This window comes from Bos indicus, chromosome 22, assembly GCF_029378745.1.
Source record: "Bos indicus isolate NIAB-ARS_2022 breed Sahiwal x Tharparkar chromosome 22, NIAB-ARS_B.indTharparkar_mat_pri_1.0, whole genome shotgun sequence".
NCBI lineage: Eukaryota > Metazoa > Chordata > Mammalia > Artiodactyla > Bovidae > Bos > Bos indicus.
The window spans coordinates 5,125,595-5,143,691 of record NC_091781.1 but is presented as its reverse complement, the minus strand read 5'-3'; the positions used below and the strand labels follow the sequence as shown (position 1 = coordinate 5,143,691).

Genomic DNA, 18,097 nt, shown 5'->3' with positions numbered 1-18,097 from the left:
GGGTTGGTGAGCACAGGCACTGTGGTGATGCTCTCTCATACCTACCTCACACCTGCAGCTTACAGGCAAGAGCCCTCTCACTCTGGGAGTGAGAAACAAATGTGCCTTTGGCGTGAGCCTGAGTCAGCCCACAGTTCTGCACTGCCCCATGACTGAATAGGAAGGACTGTAAGAGCTGTACATGACAGATGGGGGTTGGAAGTTTAAATTACATGTGATTATGCATGCACATGCACACACATGCATGCACACGATGCATGCACACATGTGCACGCCCACATATACCCACAGGTACGCACATAGGCACAAGTGCATGTGTGTACACATACATGAATACACACATGCATGTACATACAGACATGCACATACATGCACATTCACATTCCCAGCTGCACTGGAAGCCTACCTACCTAAGGGAATGCAGATTGGTCAAGTTAAAGCAAATAATCCTAGAAAAAAATGTGATGCATACGTAACTTAAATATTTTAACTTAAAACACATCTATGTGCATTTCAATTTCTACATCTTTTGATAGAATTTTTTTTTCCCATCAAGTGACAATTTCCAAGAGCCAGTGAGGCTGGTCTTGAGCAGAAGTCTGATGCTCAGAGAGTTCTTGCCTAAACTACACTCTTCAGGAATCATCTGTCATTTCCAGCTCAGGAGTCTTTATATGGAGAGCGTGCTCAGCACCTGGGCAGCCACCTGTGTGCAGACTTGGCCTGGACGCACAAAGCTTTGTTGTGAAGCTTTTATAGTTCTTCCATCACGCCTAACTCGATAGCAGCAATGTTTGGCAGTCCCCTCTTCCCCCTTATCTGGTCTTTCTGAAGGATTCAACTTAGTTTTTATGGAAAACACTCTTCTTCACTTTGATTTGCTTATGTATTATTTCACTAGATTTTATAATCTAATAAGACATGGTACTTGCATGAACAACTTTGGAAGAAAACTGATACTAAGAGCATAAAAGCTGAAGGGTTTCAAATGGACATGCATAGAGTTACCGACCAGCTTCATAATCCACTGGACTTTTGTCTCTAAGTTATGCAAAGAGGATGGAGGTGGTACTGATTCAGCTGTTTTCCTCATCTCTAAAAAGTTCACGATAAAATTTCTGACACATTTCCCAAAATGTATAGAATCTTATGGTCTGTATTTTTTCACTTACATGACCTCTGACTTCATCTTCTTTTTCTACATTTATTTTTTGTTAGAACTCATGTATTTTCTTTCTATGTTCCTCATACCATGAGAGACATTCAGTCCTTCACTGGAATGACAGTGTGATTGAGCTTAGTAGATCTCTGCTTTTGCTGTTTTAAGCAGGTTATGGTCCATGTGTTATAAGATTTAGGGTCTAAAATTAGCATATGATGAAAAAATCCTTTAGGGAAAAGGACCCTTGGACATCCCTTGATAAGACTCTAGTTGAGTCCAACATAGATCTCCAGAGGTCTGAAGCATTTATCTTCCCAGAAGCTTGGAACAGATCCCTAAGTTGAGAGCTGGATAAAGCAGTTTGGCATGTCTTCAGGGAAGTACCTGACAAATCATAGGTGTGGTTCAAACCAGAGTGGTGCTGGGTGGGGTGGGGTGGGGTGGTCACACTCTGAGAAGAGTCCTGGGAACGGAGGTTCATGCTTCTCACCTCAGGCATCTTATACCACACTGCGTCTGACTTTAGCTACGTATGTGTTTCTCCCTATTAGTTAACTCCATGTCCTGACAAGAGAGAACACACACTCCTTCCAGTCTCTCTCCCCATATTCACTTAGGACATGCTCAGCAGCTGTGAGTTAAAATGGAAATGGAGAAGTAGAAAAATTTGTGCCTTTGGACGTTCATGGCCTGTTCTCCCTGTGTTCACCAGAAGTCCTTCAAATATGTAGTTCCTATTTTATTACCAACTGTACACTCTTAATAAAGGACACAGTGTTTCTATTTACTATTAATAAACCAATATGTCCTATGAATAAGCTAATAAACGTAGTCTTCAAAATAGAACTGCACATCGCGCCTGTTTCAGTGTTTTCCTTGGTAGACTGTCAAGGCACGGCTGTTATTTTGGGTGATTTTTATCCATCTCTGACTAATCTTTATTTGAGTTCCCGGAAGTATTTTTTAGTTCTGACAATTTGGTATGTAACATTTGACACCTTTGAAAGTGTGACCCCTGCGGACACTGGTTTGTTTTCAATGCGACAGTGTTGCATCGTGATTTAAGGTTCTGAGCAAGGACTTGGGTGGGACTATTTGGTTTTAAATTTCAGCTCAGGCTATTTATTTAATCTCCATGCACCTCAATTTCCTCACCTAGAAAAGGCATGTTAATAATATCTCTTGTGTGGACTTACTGTAAAGATTAAGTGAATTCATCTGTCTAAGGTGCTGGAATCACTACTCGTGTGCCATGAGCACTCAGCCGGTTGTTGGTACTAATGCCGACCTCGCTGTGTGCATGCGAGTGGCTTCCGCAGCAGTGGCCGCGCTGTGCGCTGCCAGTGCCTGGGTGCGACGCAGTCGTGACACTTAGTGTTCTGGTCTTTCACCGTCTCCCTCCTCTCCCATGCAGGTGGCCCCGGCCATTAAGGAGCGGATGATGAAGAAGGGGAGCCTCATGCTGGGCTACCAGCCACACCAGGGGAAAGTCAACTTCTTCCGGCAGGTGGTGATCAGCCCTCAAGTCAGCCGGGAGGACATGGACTTCCTGCTGGATGAGATAGACCTCCTGGGGAGGGACATGTAGCTGTGGCTTTGGGTCCCCCAGAGGCGCGGGTCCTGCCCTGAGGGTAAGGGTCCAGGGCATCCGGGGACACACAGACTGCAGCCCTTCTGGGGCGAGTAGGACACATGTCCCATCCTTGCCCAGCAAAACTGAAATGCTAAGCAAGTAGTGTTAAGTACTCTCTAGTTGCCAGGGGGCTACTGCTGCAATAAAGGAGGTAGTGAGAGGTGGGTTTTCTCTCAGACGACGCCTGGGACAGAGCCCCAAAGAGTTTAGTACCACATGGGCTCTGGGCTCATTGCTCTTGAAAGAGCAGCTGAATTAGCGGGTGGAAGAATGGTTTACAAGGTGTGACCCAGACACCAGCGGCCCTGGAATCCTGTTAGAAATGCCTGGCCTCAGCCTTCCCCCAGACCCACTGAATCAGAATCCCTGGAGGGTGGGGGGAGCCGGGTGCTCTGAACTTCATGCAGCCTTCCAGGTGCTTCTTAAGCAAGGTAAAATCTGAGAGCCAGCAGTTTAACGCAACTTTGAATTAACTGAGTACTACTCACTCTGATGTGTTTGCCCGCAAAGGGATATCTGATACTTTGGTGGCTCTGAGAATGCAGCTGTGGCCTCTTAGTACTAATGTTTAGGGGCATCAGAAGTATAGCAAAGCTGTTTTTAAAAGAGAAACTATATATAAGATGTTTACTTTATGAAAAGGTATCTTTTATGCAGGCTAAATGTTTATTCTCAAAAGTTAAAATTAACCAGTATCTATTATAAAGTATCTGAATTAGAGCTAAGGATAAAAGACACAGACTTTTGTAGTGTAGCCTTTTAATCAAAGCAGTGTCCCTAATTCATTTCCCAAAATTGTTCATGTCATTAATTGGGAGTACATGTTAGATATACATGTCTCTAATTAGATGCCTCTTAGCTTGAGGGGCTCCTTTCTTATCTTGATCTCTGCTTGTAGGAAATAACGAGAATGAAGTCCAGGGTTATACGACATTCCCTTTCTCAAGCTTTAAAATGGCAGTGTAGACTATTAAAGGGTTTATATTGGGCAGAGAATCAGGGAATTAGAGGTCTTTTGGGGCACACACCTCCGCCATTTATCCTGGGAGTGGATAATTGTAATTCTGTCTCTAATCCTGGTCCTAGATCTCTAGCAGAATTTCCTTTGACTAAGAAATAAACAGAATTCAGAGGTGTGGGAGTAGGGGTCAACAAGGTACAATTATGACTCTCATTAGAGCTCCCCTCTGGAAGGCAGGGGATGGAGAGTGTTCAGGTATTAGACGGGAGCAGAGGTCGACAAGGCAGTTACACCTCTGGTTAGAGCTCCGCTTTGGAAGGCACGTGACTGAGTGTTCAGACGTTAGGCTTAGCGTGTTCAGTACCCATCTCGTACGCCTTCACTAACCTGCACCATTTAAATTTTGAAGAGTTAAAAAGCAGATATGTACTATTTCCTTGTATTCTGTATTTTCATTTTAGAGTGTATGGTTTCTCAGTATCTCCATCGGTCAAAGAATATTTTAAACTTTCTCTGAACTACTTTAATCTGTGGTATGTGTATTGCATCTCTTGTTGCCTCTTTGTTTAAACATCTCCCTAAAATGTTCTGAAACTGATGTTTGCAATAATTTGGGTTTAATGAAATAAAAAAGCAATGTGAGCACACAGTGTGTTTGGCTTTTCTTTTCCTGTCTTTCCCTCTTCACTGGATTGTACCAATACATGTTAGTTATTTATTTTGTAAGCAATACATAATCATTTGAATTTTTTAGGTGTTAAAATCTTTTGAAAACTTTTTATTATATTGGAATATAGTTGATTTACAGTGTTGTTTGTGACAGGTTGATTGATTCAGCAGCTTGATTCAGTTATTTATATATATATATATATATATGTAATTTTTTGGATTCTTTTCCCATATAGGTTATTACAGTGTTGAGCACAGTTGATTATCTGTTGTACACACACACACATATGTATATTAGTGTGCATATGTTAATCACAAACTCGTAGTTTATGCTCCCCCCACCTTGCCCCTTTGGTAACCTTAAGTTTGTTTTCTATATAAATCTGTGAGTCTGTTTCTCTTTCATAAATTAGCTTATTTGGTGCCAGTACGTGAATTGGGCTCTGTTGGTGTTTTAGTTAAATCATTGAGAGCAGGTTGGAAGTGGTCTGTTTTTTAGTTAACACCTTACATGAAACCAGTTATAACCAGTGTGGGTGTGCCTCTCGTTCAGTCTGTCTTCATCTGGGCAGGCCACGGGAGACCCCACAGCCCCAGTTCAACTCCTGTCAGGCCTTCTTTTGTGAGGAGACAGTTTCTTGCTCAGTGGGGAAGAATAATGCTACCAGGTACTTCAAACATCCCACTTCTTTCTCCTTAAAATGTACAGACATACCATCCCCCAATCAGATATTTGACTGAATGATTGAGAAACATTTTTTGATAAAAGTGAAAGTGAAAGTCGCTCAGTCGTGTGTGACTCTTCACGACTCCCATAGTCTACACAATCCATGGAATTCTCTAGGTCAGAATACTAGAGTGGGAAGCCATTCCCTTCTGTGGCAGATCTTCCTGACCCAGGAATTGAACCAGGGTCTCCTGCATTGCAGGTGGATTTTTTTTTTACCAGCTGAGCTACTAGGGAAGCCCTTTTGATAAAAGGTTAATTGTAATTCATTCGACCTTTAAACATATTGCTAGTGGGCCTACTGTCCCAGACCATTATCTAGGTGTGGGGGGGATGCACAGTGAGTGAAGCAGCAAAAGTCCCTGCTCATGTGAAGAGCGGATAGTCAACAAGCCAACCTGTAACAAGCCAGGTTGTTGTTTCTGTTCAGTGACTAAGTTGTGTCCGACTCTTTGTGACCCCATGGACTATAGCATGTCAGGCTTCCCTGTCCTTCACCATCTCCTGGAGCTTGCTGAGACTCATGTCTATTGAGTCGGTGATGCCATCCAACCACTTCATCCTCTGTCATCTCCTTCTCTTCCTGCCCTCAGTCTTCTCCAGCATCAGGGTCTTTTCTAATGAGTCAGCTCTTCGCATCAGGTGGCCAGAGTACTGAAGCTTCAGCTTCTGCATCCATCCTTCCAATGAGTATTCAAGATTGATTTCCTTTAGAATTGACTGGTTTGATCTCCTTGCTGTCCAAGGGACTCAAGAGTCTTCTCCAGCACCTCAGTTTTGAAAAGCTCAACTGTTTGGCACTCAGCCTTCTATATGGTCCAACTCTCACATCAATACATGACTACTGGAAAAAGCATAGCTTTGACTGTAGAGATCTTTGTCGGCAAAGTGATGTCTCTGCTTTTTAGTATAAAGCAGGCGGCAAGGTATATTTTAAGAAAAAGAGAGTGAGGGGGTGGAGCGTGGTGTCACTGAGGATGGACTTGGCTGCTAGAGAGAAGTCGGTTAGGCAGAGCCTCTTTGACGAGGGAACCTCTGCACAGAGGTCAGGGAAGTGGGGAGAGCCCTGTGGCTATCTGGGGACAGGGTGTTCCAGGTGGAGGGCTTGCTCAGCTGAAGGCTTGGGGTCCATCCAAAGACCAGCATGAAGGCAGTGTGGCTGGAATGAAGGGAACAGTGGGGTGAGTGGTCGTCAGGATGGGGCAAAGGAGTCAGGGACGCCTCTAGGAGTCAGAATAATGGGCTGTGTAGGTGGGACTCAGACGGATATACATAGGAGCATCCGAGCAGGGTATTGACATGATTCAGCTTCTATTTTCAGAGGATCACTCTGACTACTGTTTGAAGAACAGGGTGTGTGTGGGCAAGGGTGGGCTCAGGGAGTTCAAATAGGGGGCAATTGCAATAGTGCAAGCAAGGAACCATGGTCATTTATGCTAGAGGAGTAGTGAGAGAAGTGGTGGAAAGGGCTGTAATCCTGGAGGTGTTGAAAGGTGGACCGTAGGTTTGGCTGCTGGAGTTGAGTATTTAAAAAAGGGGGAGAAATCAAGGATAGTCTCACTTATCTTTGGCCTGAACAACTTTAAGAAAGGACTTGCCAGCTCCTGGGATGAAGGCTGTAAGAAGAGAAGCTCTTCCTGGTTTTAGTCACATACAATATGAGCTGTCCGTATGTCAGCCAACCAGATACATACAAGACATTACTTATGAGTCTCAACTTCCAGGGGACACGAGACTGAACCAGGGAAGCACTGGACACCAAGACCCTTAAAATAAAGGCCTGTGGAGTGGGGGGAGTATGTGGAGTGCCATAGCCAAAAGGAGAAAAATGATGGAGGTTTTCTGTTCCTTTATTCGATTAGTCCTGCAGCTGTGGTGTTTCTCACGGCAAACTCCACAAGTTTGAGCCTCCTCTAATGCAGAAGACCAAGGATGGTGACAATCACTAACATTTACTGAGTCCATACTGCATGCCAGCTAGTGCATTTACATGGTCTTATTCACATCTCACAAAACTCCATCAAGGTGGGAGTCTTATCCTCAGTTTTCATTTGAGGAAACTGGCATTCAAACTGTGTGAGAAAGTTCTCCAAGATTATCAGACTACTGAGTGGTAGACCCCAGAGTCAAGCCTAAGTCCACCTCTCCCCAGAGCCCAGGTTGTAAACGTCCTCACTTTGCTGCTGAAAATGTATGGACAGAAGAGGGTCACCTTGGACTAATCTTGCCACCTGACTGTGCCTGATGTCCCACAGTCACCAGGCAAACAAAGCATCGAGAACCGGGTTCTCATTATTGCCTTCTGATGTTGAAGCTGAAACTCCAATACACTGGCCACCTGATGCAAAGAGTTGACTCATTGGAAAAGATCCTGATGCTGGGAAAGCTCGAGGGCAGGAGGAGAAGGGGATGACAGAGGATGAGATGATTGGATGGCATCACTGACTCAATGGACATGGGTTTGGGTGAACTCTGGGAGTTGGTGATGGACAGGGAGGCCTGGCGTGCTGCAGTCCATGGGGTCTCAAAGAGTCGGACACGACTGAGTGACTGAACTGAACTGAAGAGGCAATAATTATATCATACTGTCATATCCCATTTTTCAAACCAGAAGATAGGAATTTTCCTGTCTGTTTTTTGCCACTGAAGTTGGAGGGTAACAGTCTAGAGGTCCTTCTGATTTGAAACAGTAATTTTTTTTACAGGGACCCCAGCAGAGGTGGGAGAGGGCAATGGCAGCCCACTCCAGTACTCTTGCCTGGAAAATCCCATGGATGGAGGAGCCTGGTGGGCTGCAGTCCATGGGGTCACTAAGAGTTGGACATGACTGAGCGACTTCACTTTCACTTTTCACTTTCATGCTTTGGAGAAGGAAATGGCAACCCACTCCAGTGTTCTTGCCTGGAGAAACCCAGGGACGGAGGAGCCTGGTGGGCTGCTGTCTATGGGTCGCACAGAGTCGGACACGACTGAAGCGATTTAGCAGCAGCAGCAGCAGCGGAGGTGAGAATATTTTGAGTGTTTGGCCGTTGCTTTCTTCCTAGACCTTTGCGAGTTCCATGTCTACATGCACACAGGCTTACTTGACATCACTCAGTGGTCTCACCAAACTCAAAACTGACTCAAGGTTTTCTATCCCCAGCCCCACATCCCCCCTCAAACGAGTTCCTTTGTCCGTGTTTCCATCTCAGTGAATGACATCGTTTTCTATCTAGTTTGGCAAACCAACATTTACAAATGACGCCTTATATCTCTGTCTCTGCCTTTCCCCCACTGTCTAGCCTATTAGCAGACTTTGTTGGATTCACCTGCAAAACCTGTCTGCAGCCCATCCACTTATCCCAGCTCCATTGTCATGGCCAAATTCCAAACTCCTCTCACCTCTCCTCTGGACTACAGTTGTAGCCTGCTTACTGCGTCTACGCATTGGTTCTGGACTTTGTCCCGTCTGCTCACCAAACTACAACCAGATTAAAACACAGACTGATCCTATCTCTCACTTTGTTTGCTATTAGGATTGACAATAACAAACTCTGCAAAAGACCTTTAGGAAAGCTATTGGTCAAGGAAAGCTAATTAAAAATTTATTAGCCTGACTGAATAGGGGCCAACACTGCCCTGAGTGAGCCTCAGTGGGGTCTTGGAATCAGGGGCTGGAGATGCCTGTTTACAGGGTTCTGGTGTGTGCACTCAGGTGGCTTAAGGTGGGTCTTTCAAGGCAAACTGGTTGGTACATGGTCCATCATGTAACAGTGTGGGGTTGGTGGGTACAGCAAGGGGAGCATCTTGGCACAGGTCTCTATACATAAACTGTTACGTGTGATAAGCAGGCTGCACCCTCTTATCCTGATGGAAGGGATGAGTCAGGTGTTTGTCTGGATAAGTGGGTTGGCAGGAATTTCCTGAAGCAAATAGTAAAGTCACTCACTGATTTACAACAGGAACTTTCTGAGCGAAAGTCTCCTGGAACAAAACTAAATCATGTTGATATAGGTGATTGCAGTCCCGATAGTTAAGCTATACGAAGGCAAGTGGTTTTAATTCCCAGGATAAAGATCAAGTTCTGGAAGTGGCTGCCAAGGCGCTGTGTCCTTCCAGTCCCGTTGAGGCTGTTGTGCACTGTCTCTGCCCTGATGGGAGCTGGAAGCTGGGCTATTTTCAGATCCCACCGCTCCTCTTTACACCAGCTGTTGAATATCTTGGGATATGGTCCTGCCTCTTCCTGTAATGCTGCCCCCTGACCCCCCAGCGAAATTTCTGCCTACAGTTCAGATCTCAGCTCAATTCTTTGTTTCTTAGGGATGTTCTCTGCCTGCCTTCCACCCACCCCAAAGGGGGTCTGCCCCAATATAAGCTCTCTATACTTCTCTCAAAATACATGTATCACTATTTGTAATTATCTATCTCTATGCATTAGAAAATTGAACTGTAATATCCAGGGCCTAGCACATAGTAGTTAATTATCATGGCAGGAGGATTGGCCAGTAGGTATGCTAGTTTGCCTTTGGATATAACTTCTTTATTTGGGGAACTCCTGGATACATACATAAAGCATAACTAATTCATGTCTTAGAGAAAGCTCTTAAGTTACCTTCTTAAAACATGTGTTACAAACTGAAATGTCACTTGTTCTGGTTAGTATATGTGCTCCTGCAGGAAAAGAGAATGGTTTCCCCCTGCAGATTAATGTAGATGGGTTTAAATGAGAAAACTTTTCTATGTTCTTATTTTCCATTATGGTTTATCACAGGATATTGAGTGCAGTTCCCTGTGCGCTCTAGTAGGCCCTCGTTGTTTATCCATCCTGTATATAAAGGCTTACACCTGCTAACCCTGGCCTCCCCCTCCAGCCTCCCCCATGGCAACCACGAGTCTGCTCTCTACATCCGTGAGGCTGTTGCTGTTTTGTACATAGGCTCATTTGTGTCAGGTTTTAGGTTCATGTGTAAGTGATACCATATGTTATTTGTCTTTCTCTTTCTGACTAAATTTACTTAGTATGATCATTCCTAGGTCCATCTGCTACTGCTGCTAAATCGCTTCAGTCGTGTCTGACTCTGTGCAACCCCATAGACGGCAGCCCACCAGGCTCCCCCGTCCCTGGGATTCTCCAGGCAAGAACGCTGGATCGGGTGCCATTTCCTTCTCCGTCTAGGTCCATCTGTGCTGCTGCAAATGGCATTATTTGTTCTTTTTTATGGCTGAGTAATATTCCATTGTATATGTGTACCATATCCTCTTCAGCCACTCACTTGTTGAATGGACATTTAGGTTGCTTTCAAGTCTCGGCTGTTGAAAATAGTGCTGCTGTGAACATGTATCTTTTTGAATTATAGTCTTATCTGGATATATGCCCAGGAGTGGGATTGTTGGATCATGTGGCAACTCTATTTTTAGTTTTTTGAGGAACCTCCAAATTGTTATCAACAGTGCTCCAATTTACATTCCCACCAACAGTGTAGGAGGTTTCCCGTTTCTCCACACCCTCTCCAGCATTTGTTACTTGTAGACATTTTAATGATGGGCATTCTGACTGGTGTGAGGTAGTACCTCAGTGTAGTTTTGATGTGCATTTCTGTAACAATTAGTGATGTTGAGCATCTTTTTCATGTGTCTATTGGCCACCTGTATGTCTCCTTTGGAGAAATGTCTACTTAGGTCATTTGCCCATTTTCCAGTTGTTTTTTTTTTTGTTTTATTGTTTAATTATATGAGCTGTTTATATATTTTGGAAATAAAGCTCTTGTCAGTCACATTGTTTGCAAATATTTTCTCCTATTCCATAGGTTGGGTTTTTGTTTATGGTTTCCTTTGCTTTGCAAAAGCTTCTAAGTTTGATTAGGTCCTATTTGTTTATTTTTGTTTTAATTTTCTATTGCCTTGAGAGACTGACCTAAGAAAACATTGGTACAATGTCAGAGAATGTTTCACCTATGATCTCTTCTAGGAGTTCTATGGTATCATGCCTTAGGCTTCAGTTGTTATGCCGTTTTGAGTGTATTTTTGTGTATGATGTGTTCTAACTTCATTGATTTACATGTAGCTTTACAGCTTTTCCCAGAGAAGGCAACGGCACCCCACTGCACCACTCTTGCCTGGAAAATCCCATGGACGGAGGAGCCTGGTGGGCTGCAGTCCATGGGGTCGCTAAGAGTCGGACACGACTGAGCAACTTCACCTTCACTTTTCACTTTCCTGCATTGGAGAAGGAAATGGCAACCCACTCCAGTGTTCTTGCCTGGAGAATCCCAGGGACGGGGGAGCCTGTGGGCTGCTGTCTGTGGGGTCGCACAGAGTCGGACACGACTGAAGTGACTTAGCAGCAGCAGCAGCAGTACAGCTTTTTCAGCATCACTTGCTGCAGAGACGATCTTTTTTCCATTTTATATTCTTGCCTCCTCTGTTGAAGGTTAACTGACCGTAGGGGTGTGGGCTTTTTTTCTCGAGTCTCTGTTCTGGCCAGTTGATCAGTATGTCTGTGCTTGTGCCAATACCACACTGTTTTGATTACTATAGCTTTATAGTATTGTCTTAAGCCTAGGCGATTAGGCCTCCTGCTTTGTTCTTTTTCCTCAGGATTGCTTTGGCAATGCTGGATCTCATGGTTCCATATAAATTTTAGCATTATTTGTTTCAGTTCTGTGAAAAATGTCATGGGTAATTTGATAAGAATCACATTAAATCTGTAGATTGCTTTGGGTACTATCACCACTTTAACAATATTAATTTTTCCAGTCCAAGAGCATGGGATATGTTTCCATTTCTTTGAATGAACTTTAATTTCCTTTATGAATGTTTTGTAGTTATCAGCATATAAGTCTTCTACCACCTTGGTGAGGTTTATTTCTAAGTATGTTTTACGTGTTTTTAAAAGGGATTGTTTGTTTACATTCCTTTTTTGATATTTCATTGTTAAAGAAATTTGTGTATGTTAATCTTATATCTTGCTACCTTGCAGAATTTGTTCATCAGTTCTAGTAGTTTCTGTGTGGAGTGTTTAGGATTTTCTCTATCTGGTATTTTGTCATCTGTGTATAATAACAATTTTACCTCTTAACAATTTGAATACCTTTTATTTCTTTTTCTTGTTTGATTGCTGCAATTAAGAATTCCAATACTGTGTTGAAGAGAAGTGGTGAGTGTGGGTATCCTTGTCTTATTCCACATTTCAGCAGGAAGGCTTTCAGCTTATTATCATTGAGTATTATATTGGCTCTGGGTTTGTCATAAATGGCTTTTATTACATGGAGATATGTTCCCCCATATCCATTTTCACAACAGTTTTATCATGAATGGATGTTGAATTTTGTCAGGTGCTTTTTCTGTATCTTGGAGTTGATCATACGGTTTTTCTCATTTCATTTGTTGACACTGTGTATCACACTGATTATTTACATATGTTGACCCAACCTTGTGATGCTGGAATGAATCCAGCTTGGTTGTGGTGTATGACCTTTTTCATGTGCTGCTAATATTTTATTGAGAATTTTTACGTCTATATTCAACAAAGATATCGGCCTGAAATTTTCCTTTTTCATGGTTCTTTGTCTGATTTTGGTGTCAGGGTGATGGTGGGTTCATAGAATGTCTCTGGGAGTGTTCTTTCCTCTTCAATCTTTTGGAAGAGTTTGAGAAGGATCAATATAAGTTCTTTGTATGTTTGGTAGAATTCCCCAGTGAAGCCATCTGGTCCTATACTTTCGTTTGAAAGGAGGGTTTTTTTTTTAATTTATTTTTAAATTATGGATTCTATTTCATTTCTAACGATTGACCTACTCAAGTTATCTGTTTCTTCCTGACTCAATTTTGGTGGGCTTGTATATGTCTAGAAAATTGTCTATTTCTTCTAGGTTGTCAGATTTGCTGGCATGTAACTGTTCATAGTATTCTGTTGTGGATTTTTTTTTTTTTTTGTATTTCTGTGGTATCCGTTGTAATTTCTCCTCTTTCATTTCCTATTTTGTTTATTTGAATCTTCTCTCTTTTCTTCTTGGTGAGCCTGGCCAGAGATTCGTCAATTTTCTTTACCCTTTCAAAGAACCGTCTCTTAGTTTTATTTCTTCTATTGCTTTTTCAATCTGTATTTTCTTTATTTCCTCTCTGATCTTTGTTATCTCCTTCTTTCTTCTGACTTTAGGGTTTGTTTGTTCTTCTCTTTCTGATTCTTTTAGGTGGTAGGTTGGTGTATTTGAGATTTTTCTTGTTTCTTAAAGAAGACCCATATAAACGTCTCTGTAAGAACTGCTTTTGTTGCATCCTGTATATTTTGTATGGTGTGTTTTCATTGTCATTTGTCTCAAGGTATTAATATTTTAAATTTCCTCTTTTATTTCATTGTTGACCCATTGGTTTTTAGTAGCATATTGCTTAGTTTCCATGTAAATTTTTTCTTGTTTTTCCTGTGGTTGATTTCTAGCATCATGCTATTGTGGGTCAGAAAAGATGCTTAAAATATTTTCTATAATTTTAAATTTGTTGAGGCTTGTTTTGTACTCGAAACATACACATGGAAAATCCTAGACAATGTTTCCTTTTTGAAAATGTTTCCACTTGAATAGAATGTGTATTCTGCTTTTTTTGAATATCATATCCCGAAGATATCAATTAAGTCTAACTGTTCTGTTGTATCATTTAGGATCTCTGTTGCCTTATTGATTTACTGTCTTGAATCTGGACTCTTTATTCTGATGATGATTATAGCCATCAACATTAATAAAGAAGAACATCAATTAAAATAAAGCCAAAAGGCCAGAAGGGTGAGCTCTCATGTCCTATGACCATAGCAGAGTCCAGAAAAAAACTATTTCTTTATGCCTGGAAAGGGGTTAACCAATGAGAGCCTGTCACAACTCAGCCAATGAAAAGCCACAGTTATTCAAAAATCTTAATTTCTCCAGTGGACTCTTTGTTTACTATAGCTCCTTTAACTGCCTTTTCTCTCTTTATTTTTTAATTAAAAAAATTATAGCTTGTATAGAAATGTTGGCTGCATTCCCTGTGTTGTATCCTTGAGCCTATCTTACACCTAATAGATTGTATCTCCCACTTCCTCTTCCCCCTTACCCACTTTAAAAGAGCTCTCCTCTCCTTGCTGTGCAAGGGACTTGCATGTGGCTTGCCATGGTTGCAGACTCTAAGTTGCAATTTCTTTTTTTTTAATTTATTTATTTTAATTGGAGGCTAATTACTTTACAATGTTGTAGTGGTTTTTTGCCAGACATTGACATGAATCAGCCATGGGTGTACATGTGTTCCCCATCCTGAACCCCCTTCCCACCTCCCTCCCCATTCCATCCCTCAGGGTCATCCCAGTGCACCAGCCCTGAGCACCCTGCCTCATGCATTGAACCTGGACTGACGATCTGTTTCACATATGATAATATACATGTTTCAGTGCTATTCTCTCAAGTCATCCCACCCTCACCTTCTCCCACAGAGTCCAAAAATCTGTTCTTTACATCTGTGTCTCTTTTGCTGTCTCACATACAGGGTTATCGTTACCATCTTTCTAAATTCCATATATATGCATTAATGTGCTATATTGGTGTTTTTCTTTCTGACTTACTTCACTCTGTATAATAGGCTCCAGTTTCATCCACCTCATTAGAACTGATGAAAATACATTCTTTTTAATAGATGAGTAATACTCCATTGTGTATATGTACCACAGCTTTCTTATCCATTCATCTGCCAATGGACATCTAGGTTGTGTCCATGTCCTGGCTATTGTAAACAGTGCTGTGATGAACATTGAGGTACATGTGTCTCTTTCAATTCTGGTTTCCTTGGTGTGTATGCCCAGCAGTGGGATTGTTGGGTTGTACAGCAGTTCTGTTTCTAGGTTTTTGAGGAATCTCCACACTGTTCTCCATAGTGGCTGTACTAGTTTGCATTCCCACCAACAGTGTAAAAGGGTTCCTTTTTCTCCACACACTCTCCAGCATTTATTGTTTATAGACTTTTGGATCACAGCCATTCTGACTGGCGTGAAATGGTACCTCATTGTGGTTTTGATTTGCATTTCTCTGATAATGAATGATGTTGAGCATCTTTTCATGCATTTGTTAGCCATCTGTATGTCTTCTTTGGAGAAATGTCTGTTTAGTTTTTTGGCCCATTTTTTGATTGGGTTGTTTATTTTTCTGGAATTGAGCTGCAGGAGCTGCTTGTACATTTTTGAGATTAATTCTTTGTCAGTTGCTTAATTTGCTATTATTTTCTCACATTCTGAAGGCTGTCTTTTCATCTTGCTTATAGTTTCCTTCATTGTGCAAAAGCTTTTAATTTTAATTAGGTCCCATTTTTAAATTTTTGCTTTTATTTCCATTACTCTGGGAGGTGGATCATAGAAGATCCTGCTGTAATTTGTGTCAGAGAGTGTTTTGCCTATGTTTTCCTCTAGGAGTTTTATAGTTTCTGGTCTTACGTTGAGATCTTTAATCAATTTTGAGTTTATTTTTGTGTATGATGTTAGAAAGTGTTCTAGTTTCATTCTTTTATAAGTGGTTGACCAGTTTTCCCAGCACCACTTGTTAAAGAGATTGTCTTTTCCCCATTGTATATTCTTGCCTCCTTTGTCAAAGATAAGGTGTCCATAGGTGTGTGGATTTATCTCTGGGCTTTCTGTTTTGTTCCATTGATCTATTTTTCTGTCTTTGTGCCAGTAGCATACTGTCATGATGACTGTAGCTTTGTAGTATAGTCTGAAGTCAGGCAGGTTGATTCCTCCAGTTCCATTCTTCTTTTTCAAGATTGCTTTGGCTATTCGAGGTTTTTTGTACTTCCATACAAATTGTGAAATTATTTGTTCTAGTTCTCTGAAAAATACCGTTGGTAGCTTAATGGGGATTGCATTGAATCTATAGATTGCTTTGGGCAGTATACTTATTTTCACTATATTGATTGTTCCAACCCATGAACATGGTATATTTCTCCATCTATTTGTATCATCTTTGATTTCTTTCATCAGTGTTTTATAGTTTTCTATATATAGGTTTTTTGTTTCTTAGGTAGATTTATTCCTAAATATTTTATTCTTTTCATTGCAATGGTGAATGGAATTGTTTAATTTCTCTCTGTTCTCTCATTGTTAGTGTATAGGAATGCAAGGGATTTCTGTGTGTTAATTTTATATCCTGCAACTTTACTATATTCTTCAATTAGCTCTAGTAATTTTCTGGTGGAGTCTTTAGGGTTTTCTATGTAGAAGATCATGTCATTTGCAAACAGTGAGAGTTTTACTACTTCTTTTCCAATCTGGATTCCTTTTATTTCTTTTTCTTCTCTGATTGCTATGGCTAAAAATTCCAAAACTATATTGAATGGTAGTGGTGAGAGTGGGCACTCTTGTCTTGTTCCTGACTTTAGGGGAAATGCTTTCAGTTTTTCACCATTGAGGATAATGTTTGTCGTGGGTTTATCATATATGGCTTTTATTATGTTGAGGTATGTTCCTTCTATGCCTGCGTTTCGGAGGGTTTTTATCATAAATGGATGTTGAATTTTGTCAAAGGCTTTTGAGATAATTATATGGTTTTTAATCTTTCAATTTGTTAATGTTATATCACATTGATTGATTTGCGAATGTTGAAGAATCCTTGCATCCCTGGGATAAAGCCCACTTGGTCATTATGTATGGTCTTGTTAATTGTGTTGTTGGATTCTGATTGCTAGAATTTTGTTAAGGATTTTTGCATCTATGTTCATCAGTGATACTGGCCTGTAGTTTTCTTTTTTTGTGTGGCATCTTTGTCAGGTTTTGGTATTAGGGTGATGGTGGCCTCATAGAATGGGTTTGGAAATTTACTTTCCTCTGCAATTTTCTGGAAGAGTTTGAGTAGGATAGATGTTAGCTCTTCTCTAAATTTTTGGTAGAATTCAGCTCTGAAGCCTTCTGGTCCTGGACTTTTGTTTTCTGGAAGATTTCTGATTACAATTTCAATTTCCATGCTTGTGATGGGTCTGTTAAGATTTTCTATTTCTTCCTGGTTCGGTTTTGGAAAGTTGTACTTTTGTAAGAATTTGTCTATTTCTTCCAAGTTGTCCATTTTATTGGCATATAGTTGCTGATGGTAGTCTGTTATGATCCTTTGTATTTCTGTTTTGTCTGTTGTGATTTCTCCATTTTCATTTCTAATTATGTTGATTTGATCCTTCTCCCTTTTTTTCTTGATGAGTGTGGCTAATGGTTTGTCTATTTTATTTATCTTCTCAAAGATCCAGCTTTTTGCTTTGTTGATTTTTGCTGTGGTCTTCTTTGTTTCTTTTTCATTTATTTCTGCCCTAATTTTTATGACTTCTTTCCTTCTACTAACTCTGGGGTTCTGCATTTCTTCTTTTTCTAGTTGCTTTAGGTATAGAGTTAGGTTATTTATTTTATTTTTCTCTTATTTCTTGAGGTATGCCTATATTGCTATGAACCTTCCCCTTAGCACTGCTTTTACTGAATCCCATAGGTTTTGGGTGGTTGTGTTTTCATTTTCATTCATTTTTATGCATATTTTGATTTCTTTTTAAATTTCTTCTGTGATTTGTTGGTTATTCAGAAGCGTGTTGTTTAGGCCTCCATATGTTTGTATTTTTAATAGCTTTTTTCCTGTAGTTGACATCTAATCTTACCTCATTGTGATCAGAAAAGATGCTTGAAATGATTTCAACTTTTTAAAATTTACCAAGACTAGATTTATGGCCCAGGAAGTGATCTATCCTGGAGAAGGTTCCATGTGCACTTGAGAAAAAGATGAAATTCATTGTTTTGGGGTGAAATGTCCTATAGATACAACTAGGTCTAACTGGTCCATTGTATCGCTTAAAGTTTGTGTTTCCTTGCTAATTTTCTGTTTAGTTGATCTATCCATAGGTGTGAGTGGGGTATTAAAGTCTCCCACTATTATTGTGTTATTGTTAATTCCCCTTTCATACTTGTTAGCATTTGCCTTACATATT

The 18,097-nt window shown here is 41.0% G+C and overlaps 1 protein-coding gene across 3 annotated transcripts in view; it reads left to right on the top strand.

Annotated features, from left to right (window-relative positions):
- GADL1 (glutamate decarboxylase like 1) overlaps positions 1–4,401 on the top strand; it is a 194,497-nt gene extending 190,096 nt beyond the window's left edge. For all 3 annotated transcript variants that reach the window (XM_019984721.2, XM_019984720.2, XM_070777301.1), the window contains one exon: positions 2,577–4,401. In XM_019984721.2, coding sequence (XP_019840280.2) covers positions 2,577–2,750 — 174 coding nt within the window. In that variant the 3' untranslated portion in view covers positions 2,751–4,401. The remainder of the gene's footprint in view (positions 1–2,576) is intronic.
- Positions 4,402–18,097: the final 13,696 nt, after the last annotated feature.